General features: G+C 38.5%; 1 protein-coding gene across 3 annotated transcripts in view; it reads right to left on the minus strand.

Annotated features, from left to right (window-relative positions):
* Positions 1-2,186: 2,186 nt before the first annotated feature.
* Positions 2,187-15,503, minus strand: part of FAM149A (family with sequence similarity 149 member A) — a 55,734-nt gene continuing 42,417 nt past the window's right edge. For all 3 annotated transcript variants that reach the window (XM_072122625.1, XM_072122618.1, XM_072122633.1), the window contains exons 11-14: positions 13,490-13,613; positions 8,312-8,440; positions 7,225-7,303; positions 2,187-4,155 (exon numbers count right to left, since the gene is read on the minus strand). In XM_072122625.1, the coding sequence (XP_071978726.1) occupies positions 4,082-4,155; positions 7,225-7,303; positions 8,312-8,440; positions 13,490-13,613 (406 nt within the window). In that variant the 3' untranslated portion in view covers positions 2,187-4,081. The remainder of the gene's footprint in view (positions 4,156-7,224; positions 7,304-8,311; positions 8,441-13,489; positions 13,614-15,503) is intronic.

Below are 15,503 nucleotides of genomic sequence, written 5' to 3' on the forward strand. Positions count from 1 at the left end.
ACATCCCCAGAGCACACATTTAATAGTGGAGACTCCCAGAGCAGCCCCCTTATATTGGAAACCCTAGAGCAGATATTAATAGTGGAGACCTCACTACTTTTTGAAACATCACTCTTTATAAATCTTTCAAATCTGGATCCACTTGACAATTCTGGCATAAAAAGGCTATAGTGCAAAGTGCAGTAGGTTGGCAAATGTAGCAAATTTTGTATCTACAATGATACATTCTCCCATTTGTGTTGCTGGACCTTGTGCCCACATAGCCTTCTGTTTCTGCCGGAAATCGCTGGTCTAAGACGATTCAAGGTTGTGATAGCAGCAGAAAGACAACAAATATCCTTCATAAAAAGAAACAAACAAGTACAAAAAAAACCCAACAATTTATTTCCAGTTTATACAGTCATAGTAATACAGAGACAGATTCTTTTTAAATTTTTTAACTAAATACATAACTGACAATAACGTAAAATGTAAAAAAGACGAATATATTCAATATTGGGTATAAAAATATCATTTTGGCAAGTAAATACAAGCATATACATTTTAATGGACACACACTGATTAGGTAGTAAAATGAGTGTACAGTACGATAAAGATATTTTTATTACATGCATCAAGGCAAAGTTAGGATTACACTGTGAATACTGCTGTTATTGTATACAGAATATGATACTGGCCCAAAATATCCCAAACTCTATTCATTGCTTTTATAACATTACATACTAAAGTTTCATATTGTTATTTGATACCTGTTTACAATGGTCTAAGTGGTTAATTTTTAACTAGCAGTGAACCTACTGTAAATGGAGCTTAAGTTTTTCCCATAAACACTATTATTCTGCTAATTTGTGGTCAACAGGGGCGTAACTTGAAATGGTGCAGAAGGTCACTACCGGGCCCAAAAGGCTGATGGGGCCCATAATGGGGCCGATGTTACTTTCCAATATGAGAAGATGAGTAATATAAACTACACATTATAGTCTGGGGCCTGGCACAGACTTTGCACTGGGGCTCAGCAGCTTCAAGTTACGTCATTGCTGGTCACATTGGTTTTAGTGACACAAAAATAGGATAGGGCATAACATGCCGATCAGTGACACTCCAACTGCTGGGATCCCCACCGATCACAATAACAGGGCCTCCAGCAATGCGGACATTAACTAGGGTTAAGCATATGTTCAATTGTAAGGGATTGTCAGAAATTGCAGAGCACACTCTCACAGATGGGGGGGAGTGCTGTGCTAGGAAATTTCTGTTAATACTACTGAATGGAGCAGTAGGACGCATTTTCAACCTACCACTCCGTCCATTAGTGACAACTCGACTCCCATTTTCCAGATTGCTGGGTGTCCGTTCTCATGAACGTTGGTGGTCCCAGCAGATGAACCTCCATCAATCACAATATTATACTGTGTATAGGGGTTATCTTAATCAGTTGGTACAACCCCTTTAAAGGGTTTTTTTCACCAAACAAGTTAGGTCCTATCCACATCCATCTCTATGGAGCTGTGCTACTCATCACTGAGACCCCCACTGATCAGCTTGTTTGGTGGGAAAACCCCTTTAAGGTTTGTAGAGCTCAAGAAATATATTTTAAGTTAAAGGAGAGTTTATTGATTATGTGGATCTACATAGTAAAACATAGGATATTTGCAAAACTGTCCAGTCCTGCTGGTTATGGCTGAGGGAATAATACCAATAGTAACAATATATTAGGGAACTACAAGTGGTTGTCTGCTATAATGCTTTAATGGCTCTAACCCAAAAGCATATGGAAGATATCACTACAACTCACAAAATATGACTGAAAAAATGTAGGCAATAACAGATATGTGTGTATACCTAATATACAGTACTGACTTTATTCATTATGTAAAACTGCTGATTCATTAGTCCTAATTTGTTAGAAGAATAGGAAATTACACCCTAAATAGGAATCACCCAAGATGCTTTAACGGGGCTGGTCATTTTACCTTGTCTAGTTTGTAATGTGTGCGTAAAAGTAGGGGGCAGGATATAAGGTAATTTACCAATATACATCTATTAATAGTTCTGTAACACCTCTTGTCTTATACCTCATCATCCTAACTATAAAATAGCTGCAGATGGTGGGTCATGTGACCTTTATTTGTCCATGAGGAATTGCCCTGCCAAGACCATGATCTTATATTCATGAATACTATCATAAGGTCCTGGCAGGGTGATTTCTCATGGACAGATAAAGATCACATAACCCTCCATCTGCGATCAGAGATAAAAGACAGGAGGCTTCCCTTTACATATTAAGACAGCGGAGCAAAACTTTTAATAGTTGTAAATTACCTAATATCTTGCCTCCCCACACACTTACAAACGCATTACAAAATACATAAATTAAAGTGGCCATGATTTGAGCATAAACCTGCCACTTACCACCCAGGACAACGGTAATATTCAAGTTCAATGTTTGGTTCTTTGATTTTTTCCATAGGATTAGCAAATGTGAATGGGTTAGAGAATGTCAAATTTCATTTCACAATTAAGTTGTGTTGGAATATATTACATCATTATACTGATAAAAAATATATTTCTGGTTATAAATTTATTTCCCACAACTCTATATCATGATAGATTGTGTATATGTCTATAACAATATACTGTGCACATTCTTCTGCCTTGTACACCATTTTGAAGTGCATTCCATGTGATTTTCTTTCCTTTTTATTACTAGCACAGATAGAAATGTAACAATACTTGACATTCCATGATGCATGACATATTGAAGGAAACTTTTAAGAAGCCGAATTTCTGTTCACATTGATATGGATGTCAAGTTGGACACTTCCATCTGGCTTATTTCCCATAGAAAATTACTACAAAAACCCCACTACATAACTACAAAAAAGGTCTGTGTGAAGAAAACCTTAAGGGGTATTTTGGTATGCATACAGTATGACCTTTAAAGACTGTAACTATCTGTAAGGACAGGAGACAACATGCTTGTGGTATATTCAGTTTCTAAAAAAATTGAGTTTAAAAATGGCTTATACTAAAGAAGGTGTTAATATGGATTGTGGAGGTCAAACATAACGCACCCCTACTGATCACCAGTTTAAAGGGGATGTGGCACTCAGGTAAGCGTTGTGGTCTCTTCATTAGCAAACACAGCTCTGTTTATCTGGTAGTGAGTTGGCGTTATTTATTACTAAAGGGTTTTTACACCATTCTTACTATACCCCCCACCCCCCACGCCCCACATCTGCCTGCAGCATTCCTGATGTACTAAGCTATTTGTAGATCAGGGTTGCTTCTCCAACAAGCCAGATCTGTTTAGGAAAGGTTTTATTTGGTTAAGATTGTAGTTATACCCTCCACCAGATAACTGGCAGAAACTATACTACATACAGTGTCCCCATTCGTCTCCTGTCCCAAAGGGGCGTGCTGGGCAAAATAGCCCTAAAATAGACATAAATGGGTCCTCTCTGCCCTCTCTGCCAGTTTTCTTGTGGACAGGGCTTAATATATGTGCGTCATTGAGTTTAGTACTTTGTAGAAGTGCTTATCAAGGCATTTAAGTCCTGCCCCAGAGACTACCCTAATATCCCCCCTTTAAGATGGGTTTTGCATTAACCCCCATCTTTTTCAGGTCAGGAAAATAAAAATTTATCGGAATTGTTACTTAAAATGCAGGGCTATCTGGCCTGGACAGTATGTTAATAGACACAAACAAACCCCCATACAGTTTGTCTTTTTTTCCCAATTATAGTTCCACATGTCACACATACATTACAACACAGTTTCTACTGAGTACTGGTTATCAAATCCATCCTAAACAATACCTAATTACAGACCCCTCTGCCCACTGTGACTTCAGGTGAAAAAATTTGTCTGGAGCTACAATTATAAAATATATTAGTTTCGACTTACATACAAATTCAACTTAAGTACATAACCCTGGACTTCCTGTAAATTTTAAAAGTTCAAATCCACTGTAAAAATCTGCTACTGTTTTACACAAGAATAAGCTTGCATCTGAACATTCCTAAAAACATACAAAAATTGCCTAATGTCCTTCATTGCTTCCCATTTCCTTTATAACTTCTTAAGATGGCACAGCAAGTTTTCTCCTGGAATTTGGTGGATTCCTCTGAAACGATTTTGGTTGATACTGTGAACCTTTGCAAAGGAAAAAAAAAAATTACAACATGAGAAAACTAAATATGGTTTATGTTTTAGAGATTGTTCACTTGATTTCTGAACTATTTTTTGAGACTAAGTGAGAGGGTCCCATGGTAATGTATGGTAAGTAATGGGAAGAGAACTGTGTACTTGGTGATGTGCATTTGGCAATTTACACTCACCACCCACTACAAAGCATAGGGGAAGCATGACCCTATAACACCATCCTCACTCCATGTGAACTCCATAGAGCAGGGTCCAAGAGTATACACAAAACAACTTATGGGCCTATGAGAAATTGCATCTTTCTTACCCCCTCAGAAGATAGAGCTATACGTATTGATAAAGAATTACACACATACTACATGTTGCAGTTTCACATTTGGCCACTTTACACCAAAAAAGTAGTTGTTTACAGTAACAAATCCTAAGTGACACTGGATTAATTTACATTGTTGTTAAAACTGCATATTGTAGCTGTGTTATACAGGCAGTCTCCTACTTAAAAACACCCAACTTACAGACAACCCCTAGTTACAAACGGACCTCTGGATATTGGTAATTTATTGTACTTTAGTCCTAGGCTACAATCCTCAGCTGTAACAGTTATCACAGGTGTCTGCAAAGAAGCTTTAGTGTTAAACCAACATTTTTAAAATCCAATTGTCAAAGAGAACAAAAAAAAAAAATTGATAAAGTATACTGTTCCGACTTACATGCAAATTCAACTTAAGAACAAACCTACAGACCCTATCTTGTATGTAACCGGGGACTGTCTGTATCTGTAAATTTATGAAGGAGGCACTAGCAACTGGAAACATTGGGGAGAATGTATTCATTTGTGGCACTAGATCTGTTTTCAGGCGAATTGTTTTGTATTTTGGTGCATGGCCTATATTGGCATCAGCGGGTTAGAAGTTGATAGACTTGCCTTTTTGGTCTCAATGTGCACCAAATATGTGTTGGGAAACTAGAAGTGCTAGAAAAGTGTTTGCAAAAACTGAATGAGAGACCAAAAAAAAAAGTGTGAGGGTCGGAAAATGTAGGTGTTTGTGGCGCCGACACAGCCACAAAATAAAAAAAAACCTGCGATTGTCTGTCAAAAAACAGACACAAAAGCATTAATACATTTCCATCACTATGTTCCCTCAAAGAGGAGATTTATCATAAGTCTCTTAGAGCTGAACTGTTCTAGTTGCCCATGGCATCCAATCATAGCTCAGCTTATGTTTTCCCACAGCTGATTATAAAATTAAAGCTGAGCTCTGATTGGCTTCCATGGGCAACTAGAACAGTTTTACCTCAGAAACTTGATGATAAATCCTAGAAAGGATTTATGAAAGGACACTTCATGTCTGTGAGAAATGATCTATCAATAAACGAAGCTCTTATCACATCTCTATAGAGGACAAGGGCAATGGTATAAAGTCCATACTGATAAATAACTGTGCAAAATATCATTAAAGGGAGGATACATCAACAAGGTGACAATGAGAATGTGAACTCTATGGATCCTTGTACACCATGTATGTGTCGTGAGATGACCAGATTTTCATTGAGATATATAATATATTTGTTGTTAATTGTTTTTGTGTGTTTTAGTTAGATGTTGCCATATTGCATTGAATTTCTTTCATAATGTATTGGAGTCCAAATCTAAGCCAAGAAGCCTGCGTAGGCTCTCTAGGCATTTGCATGTGCTGATACTGTTGTGAAGCAATGACTAGTGATGTCATTAGGTATTTAAAACTTTGAACCGGGCCAGAGCCATATCACTAGTAATTGAACTCAGCTCCATATCAGTAGCATTCGGCTCATGTATAAGGACTACGTGACACTAGAAGATGACTTTATGCCAGCATACTACTACTGTGCATTTATTGCAGAAACAATCATCAGATTATGGCTATGTCTGGAGAGTGTGAATTCAGCATTCCCCTGTGACAAATTTACAATTTTTGTTACCACTGCCACATTTATTAAAGGGGTATTCCCATCTTGGCATTTAATTCATGAGCCATTTGTTGGATTTTATTTTGGATTTTATTTTAAAAAATGTTCCTGTGTGAAGATAATTTTTCAAAAATGTAGCCATATTGTCCCTTAGAAACAAGACTGTGTCCCAGATACGACCACCTTACATTTAGGCAGCAGTGTCCAGACTTGGGCTATAGAGTCCTGCCTGACCTCCTGGCTTCAGCGATCATTACCACAGGACGGCTGTGGGACCTGCAGTAACTCCCGGACATTTTATATACAAAACCTTTTGTTTCTTTGTGCAATTACTCCAACAGAGGTGGCCGTATCCGAGGAAGCTATCTCGTTTCTAAGCGACAAAATCACTACATTTATGAGAAATCATCTTCACACAGGAACATTTTTTTTCTTATTGAAAAAATGTTTATACAGGTGGTCCCTTACTTAAGAACACTCGACTTACATACGACCCCTAGTTACAAACGGACCCCTGGATATTGGTAATTTATTGTACTTTAGTCCTAGGCTACAATAAACAGCTGTAACAGTTATCACAGGTGTCTGTAATGAAGCTTTAGTGTTAATCCAGATTCTTATGACAACCCAACATTTTTAAAATCCAATTGTCACAGAGACCAAAAAAGTTCTGGCTGGGATTACAATGATAAAATATACAGTTCCAACTTACATACAAACGCAACTTAAGAACAAACCTACAGACCCTATCTTGTATGTAACCCGGGGACTGCCTGTATATGGCAGATTAATGAAACTGAATGTGAATGCCCAGACGAGAATACCCCTTTAAGCTAGGCAAGTCTAAGTGGATGGAGCATGGCTTTACGAAGACCAACTAAATCATCATAATTATACCAAAAACTGGCTCAAGGTACGCGGGATTTCAATGGAAAAGGGATCAACAATGGAATTTGTAAAACCAGCCCTGATTAATTTCTATTGTTTGTTTCTTCAAGTTCCCATAGAAGGCTCAGTATTGTATGAGGCTAAAAAAAGTTAAAATGTGTTGTCAACGCCTTTATAGAGTGTGAAGATAAAACTTCAAGTCTGAGCTATGAGATAGGTTCTTACTTGTCAGGAAAGAATGTCCTGTCCACGTGTTGTTAGCAAAATCCAGTGGAGTGAAAGATCTTCTGTGCGATGTCTCCGACTGGTGTAAAAATAACATATAGCAAAATTTAGACTAGAATTTGTAATAATTATGACACATATTATAAGCTACACAGATGATTTGTAGATAAAGTATTAGAAACCAGGGTTATAAGAGCTTAAAACTAGCAGGTAACATCAAATGGGTTGTACCACCATCATGTAAAATTATACATGGTCAGCAACCCTGGTGTCTGATTCTGTTGTTCAAAAGCTCCTCACCATTTCTACAGTGAAATATTTAGCAAAATTACAGACATAGGATGCACAGATGTATGCAGCATGCGCTTGGGCACAATATAATATGGGGGTCATTTATCTTATTTCCTCCTTCTCCAAGCTCTTTTTGCGCCTTTTGTGAGTCTATTTTTTGCACCTCATTTGTCTTAGTTTTTTGTGCCTTATTATGCGCCATTTTGTTGTGCAAATCATACCATTACTTTTCCTAAGCATGGTCAGGACTGGAGTGTTATTGCGTAATTATATGCGCCCGTATAGGCACAAACATCAAGTAAAAAGGCGCAGTGTAATGACAAATAGGGCACAACAAAACACAATGGTTACATGGCGGACGGAGGGGTAACATTCCAAAAATAAACGCTAAATAGGCGCAAAACAGCCATTACGCAGCAAAAGGGCAAAAACACCAACGGAAGGAAAAAATAAATGACCCCCTGTGAGTTCTTAAAATGGAATAATCACAGTACACAAAATAAACAGAGAAGTGTTTGCAGTGCACTGCATATTTCGGACCTTAGGTGGCGCCGCAGGCTCATGTTCTACATACAAATGCCAGCTGGGCACCTGCTGTTTCTGTCTTTGTGAGAAGTGGTTTCTTATTTCACAAGTGTTCTACAGAGTAACTTCCAGTGTCAGAATTACATAAAATAACATGAAGTACTGTGAAAAATATAATATTGATTCCTCCTGACCTACATCTATATGGTCTATGGAATACTATTGTTCCAGTAATACAATTGCACTTCCCATGTTAAATTTTGAAACTTACCCTGAAGGTATGTGTTGTATTGGGTCTTGAAAACTGTTCCATTACTATTGTTCTCTCACGCAGGGGGCGGCGTCCTGTGGTATCGGGTACTGCACTAGATACCCGACTGTGAGGCTGCTTGGCTCTATTCTGTAGGATAGGAAATAAATCATTATCAATTATTTAATTTTTCACTATTTTAAAGTGGGTATGGAAAATATTCAGACCCCGTTAAATTGTTCACTATTTTTTTTATTGCAGCAAATTGATCAAAATAGTTCATTTTTTTTTGTTCATTAATGTGCACTCTACACCTCATTTTGACAGAAGAAAAACAGAAATGTAGATAATTTTTTTTTGCTTATTTATTAAACAAGAAAAACTGAAATATCACATGCTGGTAAGTATTCAGCCCCTTTGCTCAGTATTGAGTAGAAGCAGCTTTTTAGATACTACAGCCATGAGCCTTCTAGGAAATGATGCAAGAAGTTTTTCACACCTGGATTTGGGGATCATCTGGCTCTTACTTGCAGATCCAGTCTGAGGTCCAGAGCAGTCTGGAAGAGGTTTTCATCCAGGATATCTCTGTACTTGGCCGCATTCATCATTCCTACAATTGCAACCAGTTGTCCTGTCCCTGCAGCTCGAAAACACCCCCATAGCATTATGCTGCCACCACCACTTGTCACTATTGGGATTGTATTTGGCAGATGATGAGCAGTACCTGGTTTTCTCCACACATACTGCTTAGACTTAGCACCAAAAAGTTCAATCTTATTTCTCATAGTTTGTGAGTCCTTCATGTGTTTTTTTGCAAACTTTATGCGGCTTTCATATGTCTTGCACTAAAGAGGGGTTTCTCTCAGCACCCTCTGCCATAAAGCCCCGACTTGTGATGGCTACAGTGATAGGTGACGTTGTAGAAATTTCTCCTATCTCCCTACTGCATTTCGGGAGCTCAGACACGATGATCCTCTTCACCTATCTTCTCCCATGATTTTTTAGTTTGGCAGGACGGTCAGGTCAAGGAAGATTTGTGGTCGTCCCAAACTTCTTCCATTTAAGGATTATGGAGGCCACTGTGCTCTTAGGAACCTTAAGTGCTGCAGAAATTCTTCTCACAGCATGTGAGTTAAATATGAGTATCACAGCAAAGGGTCTGAATACTTATGGCATTGTAATATTTCAGTATTTTTTATTTCATAAATTAGCAAAAATATTTATATGTCTGACCCCATCAAGATGGGCTGCGTATTGTACATTAATAAGCAAAAAATAACTTTGTTATGCAACAAAGAGTAAAATTTTAAGGGGTCTGAGCCACTGCACATGGTATGACCCCAAAATACTACAATGCTGCAGGCTTACAAACAGTTTGGCAATGACTTATGTGTCCTTTCGTACTGTTCCTCTATGTGTAGTATGAGAAGAACAACTTTTTATGCTCTATAGCATTTAAAGTTCATCCTTTCACTCAACATATAGAGATGTATGTTATTACATATGTATAAAACAGAGGAAGCAGTAATGGTGTGATCAAAAGGTGGACATGCAAATTAAATGAATGGCATCTAAAAAAAAATTGTGTACAGTAGGTGGTTTCTGCCCGTTGGCAAATGTCAAAGGAAAAAGGGTTGACCGTGCTGATTTTTAAAATACTAAACCTTTAACCCCTTAGCGCTCTGCGCCGTAGCTGTACTGCGCTGAGTCCCGCGAATAGCGCTCAGCGCAGTACAGCTACTGCGCAGAGACGATGCCGGTTCAGCGCTGTATAGCAGCCGAACCAGCATCGTTAGCCGCGGGATTTCAACAGTAATCTACCGTTGACATCCCCGGCTAACACCCGCGGTCGGAGTGGGCTCCGATCACGGGTGTTTAACCCGTTAAATGCCGCGGTCAACGCGACCGCGGCATTTAACATGCCTTCTGGGGGTCTTTACCCCACGATCGGCCCCCCCGCACCGTTTTCGGGGGGGGCGATCGCTGTTTTGGCACCTCTGGGGTCCGATCGGGACCCCAGAGAAGCCTGGAGGGTTTACCTTTAAGATGGCGTCTGTGACGTCATCTTAAAGGCAAAGTGTCAGCCTATGCATCTGCATAGGCTGGCACTGATAATACCCTGCAATACATTAGTATTGCAGAGTATTATCAAGAACAAGCAATCAGATGATTGCTTGTTCATATCCCATGGTGGATCATGTAAAAAAATGTAAAAAAAATGTTTTTCAATAAAAAATACCTTTATAAATCACTAAAAATGCCCATAAACCCCAAAACACATAAAGAGACATATAACACTCAAAAAAGTCTAAATCATAACACAAACCCCACATATATAGTATCACCGCGTCCGTAACAATCCATAGAATAAAACTAAATAACTATTGAACCCATATGATGAACGCCGTAAAAAAAAATGTTAAAAACCCGCCAAAAATTATGATTTTTACCTATTATATCCCACTAAAAATGCAATAAAAAGTGATCAACAAAACATATGTACTCCTGAATGATATTGTTGCAAAGAACAACATGTCCCGCAAAAAACAAGCCATCAACCAGCTCTGTAGCCAAAAACGTAACAATGTTATGCCACTTGGAAGACGGCGATTCAAAAATGATAGATTTTTCCCCACATTAGGGTTTTATTTGGCAAATTTAGTAAAACATAAGAAAAAATATTCATGTCTGGTATCCCCGTAATCGTATCGACCCATAGAATAAAGATAACAGGATTATTAGGCTATACGGTGAACACAAAAAAAAAAAAGTAAAAAATCCAGTACAGAATTGATGCTTTTCTACTCATGACCTCAAAAAAAGTTCCAAAATTTTCAACAATAGGTGATACCAACCCCAAAATGGTAACACTGGAAAAAGCATCTCGTCCCGCAAAAAAAATGCCGTCACATGGCCCAAATAACGGAAAAGCGAAAATGTTATAGCCTTCAAAAGGGGGCAACCAGAAAACTAAAATCCTGGCAGCTGCAGGGTGCTCCTTCCCTTCTGCGCCTTGCTGTGCCCCCATAAAACAAGTCACAGCCACATGTGGGGGGTCGCTGCACTCAGGAGAAATTGTAGAACAAATTTTATGGTGAGTTTTCTCTTTTTATCTTTTGGAAATGTGTAAATTTTAGGGCTAGATGAACGTATAACCGACAAAATTTGACCATTCTAAATTTCACCGCCATTTTGATTCAATTACTATGAAGATCTCAAGGGGTTAACAATCTTTGTAAATGCTGTTTCTGATAGTTTGAGGGGTGCAGATTTAAAAATGGGTTGGTTATATAGGGGGTTTTGTTGCTAAATATGTAAAATTTGATTTCAAACAGTATTTATCCCCAAAATAGTCAATTCCGAAAATACGGAAAATCGCTATTCGATTTGTAAGCCGCGTGACATCAAAATAAATTATCCAAACATTTCAAAAATTATGAAAATGTAAAGTAGACAAATGGGAAATGTTATTCTGCAAGTTATTTAGGTGGTAAATTGATCTGCCTGAAAACGCGGTGATTTTGAATTTCGAAAATGGCAAATTTTTCTAAAAAATCATCATTTTTTTCTTTTTTTTGTAAATAAACGCAAAACGTATCAGCCAAAATTTACCACTAAAATGAAGTACAACATGTGGGGAAAAAACAATCTCAGAATCGCTTTGATAAGTAACAGTGTTCAAAAGTTATAACCATATAAAGAGACGCAGGTCAAATTTCAAAAAAAAGTTGCGAGCCTTAACCTGCAAACAGGCTGCATCCTTAAGGGGTTAAAACTCAAGGGAAATAACCTTCCCTCTGTCTGAAGAGTCTGACAATGTCTTATTCTTCAAACTGCATTGGAACACATGGAGCTTTGCATGCATGTGTATTGGGTGTCAATAGTTCTCAGCAGAACAAGTGGTTATTTATTTGCTATCTAAATCTTATTGCCCATGAGTGAGTTGGGTTGATCAATATCTCTGTGTGCACCTATGGTTAAAGGTGAGCGGACCCGATGGTTGAGTTCTGCCGCATGACCTGATCATAATGCAGGATTGGTGAAAACAACCAATCTGGCTAATTAATGCCCCTAGAAACTAGCCATGTCTAATTGCCATTGAATCACAGCCATGGCTAATTGCTAGGCACATCAATTAGCCAGATAGGTAATAATAATAAAATAATAATATAATAAAATAGATATAATGTGCCTCTAAGGCAACTATGATTAAGAATATCATAGACAACAATTGAAATCAATTAATGTATCTGTGACATATACAGCCAATTAATACTGGTATTTTGACCTTAATGGATAAATAGTTTCCTCAAAACCTCTGCACATTTCCATAATGATAATGTTATAATACTAGAACACAGCCTTGGGAAGCCATTTTCTATTCAATAAAACATTTTACAGTTAAAGGGGTTTTCCCACAAAAGAAAATTCTCACATCTCAATCCCCTAGTGATGTTAACACAATAAAGATCATTTTAACCCCTTACTTTACAATTTTTATTGCTGTTTTAGCTCCTATCACAAGGATGGTCAGTGCAAAATTACAGGGTGTTGGCAGGGACTTTCTAAGCAAACACATTATGATCCATCTAGTTCAGTGGGGTGACAATGTGGTTACAATATCAGGTGACATTGTACTAGTATCTGACACATAGAAGGAGATGAGAGATGATGAGATGCATGAGAAACCTATTACACAGAGGCATGACAGACTTTTACACAGTCAGCACTGCTACATCTCTGTTCTCACAGATATGTGCCTATCACCCCCTTCCCCCGGATCACTTATCTGCCTGGAATTAGTAGCTTGCAACTTCTCTCTGCTCACGATGTGGTGCTGGCAGGAAGTGAATCAGTGAGTGTCTGTAAGCCCCATGCTAGGACTGCAGAGGTGTAGCTACAGGCAGAGAGAGACACAGTGTGCACAGTGTCAAAAGGAATACAATATGGCTGCCCGACCCTAAGTCAGAAGTGACAGGGTTGTGTCTAGGAGCAACTGAAATTGTGTACACCAGGACTGATAGAGACAGGTAGGACTTCTATCAGTGAAATGCTGTATTTTTGTTAATAACAGTGAATTAGAGAATTGTATTATTTTGTTATCCTGAGTACATATAAGAAACTTGTCTTTGTGGGAATACCCCTTTAAGCCTTTTCTATTAAATAAAAATTTGTGAGGAATAGAACATTTTATATTACAGCAGAATGTCGAGATCCAGGCACTGATATTTGGTGTTCCACTGTTTCTACTGAGTGAATTGGTGGTAATTTATTTCTGCTGGTTTGGATGGAAGGTGAAGAAAGCCTCTCAAGTCCGGTGTATCTGTAAAAAGGTAAAGAAAGTCAGAAATTTACTTTACAACCATTCTACAAAATAAGAACCTCCAAAATGTTTTTTCTCAGAAATCATGGTTGGTGGGATACCTCACCAGGGTGCCAGTACATCCCCTGACAGACCACAGTAATGCCTCTCAATAGTCCAACATATGATATGGAGCCATGGAGACTGATTTGAGGCCCAATCTCATAGAAGCAAATCTCAAATTACCTACTAGATGGTATCAGGCCCGTTTATTTTACCGGGCAGGTTGGGGGAAAAATAAAAAATAAGTACTCACCATCCGGCGCCCCCATGGCTTGTCTTCTCCTCTTCTTCAGCAGTACCGCAAACCTGCTCTGTACACTCCTCCATCACGCACACTATGCCAGCCAAACTCACAGAGCTGGTTCTTGCTACTGCTAAAGAAGAGGGGAAAGACAATCCGTGGGGTGCAGGAGAGTGAGTACTTTGCTTTCTGTCTCTGACTGTCTCTGTCTCTGACTGTCTCTGACTGTCTCTGACTGTCTCTCTCTGTCTGTCTGTCTCTGTCTGTCTCTCTCTCTCTGTCTGTGTTTATCTGCCTGTAGATATACTGATTTGGTTTTAATCCCGCATCATGTCATTAGGCCTTTTGTAGGTCATGCTTGATGTCAAGAAAGCTAAAAAAGGAGCTAAAAGAGAGCTAAAGGGGGCATGATTTTCTTTATCCCATCCTGGAAAACTTTGCATATTTTTTCCGTACCTCTCTCTGTCCATATTAACTCACATACCTCACCACAAGCTGTCTTATACTCATTGCCTATAGTAACCAATGAAAGCTCAGAGCTTATGTTAATGAACTGTGGCAAAATGGAAACTAATCACGGCTCACCTTCTAACTGCCACAGCAGCAGGCAATGGCTCCTGTATATAATGATTAATAAATGTATTTTGGAAAGCATTGGGGGATAATTTAGACTCAAAACCTACTCCCAGTGAGTCCTGTGGAGTGACTGTGCAAAATTTGGTGTTTGTAAACGCGATGGAGCAGATTCCTTTAGCGGATATACACACACACATATTCTCAGCTTTATATATTAGATAGAGATGGGCACAGTATATACATCTATTGTGGATGGTATGTAATAGAAGGGGCACAGTATATAGCTAATACAGGGGCACAGTAAATACATCTAATATGGATGGTATGTAATAGAAGGGGCACAGTATATAGCTAATACAGGGGCACAGTATATACATCTAATATGGATGGTATGTAATAGAGGGGGCACAGCATATAGCTAATACAGGGGCACAGTATATACATCTAATATGGATGGTATGTAATAGAGGGGGCACAGCATATAGCTAATACAGGGGCACAGTATATACATCTAATATGGATGGTATGTAATAGACGGGGCACAGTATATAGCTAATACAGGGGGCACAGTATCTATCCATATTTACTAAAGTGTGCACAGTATGAATGAAAAGGGGGGCTGCATTTATTACTTCATTATGGGGGTCCTGTATACATGTACATTAGAGAGCTTTGTTTATATATAAAATCATTTTGGATACTGTATATATGTATCTAGGGACCAGGAATCACAGAGTGCTGTGTTTCTGTACGAAGCTTGGTTCTAGTACTGTACTGTATTTATGTACTAAGTTTTGTTCTGGTGAGGCACATATGTAAATTGCTATTAAAATAATTAATGGCAGGCACAATTTTAATTAAAGGGGGGAACTGTATATGTTAGGATGAATTCAGGAAGAGCAATGTCTAACTTAGAGGCGATAGTGCGGCATACACCATAATCTAAATGTAAATGCATTTCTGTAATATTTTTCATTTGTGGGGGGCTGCTTATGCAAAAAATTGTGACACGTTGTATATATTCTAATAAT

This window comes from Engystomops pustulosus, chromosome 1, assembly GCF_040894005.1.
Source record: "Engystomops pustulosus chromosome 1, aEngPut4.maternal, whole genome shotgun sequence".
Taxonomy (NCBI): Eukaryota; Metazoa; Chordata; class Amphibia; order Anura; family Leptodactylidae; genus Engystomops; species Engystomops pustulosus.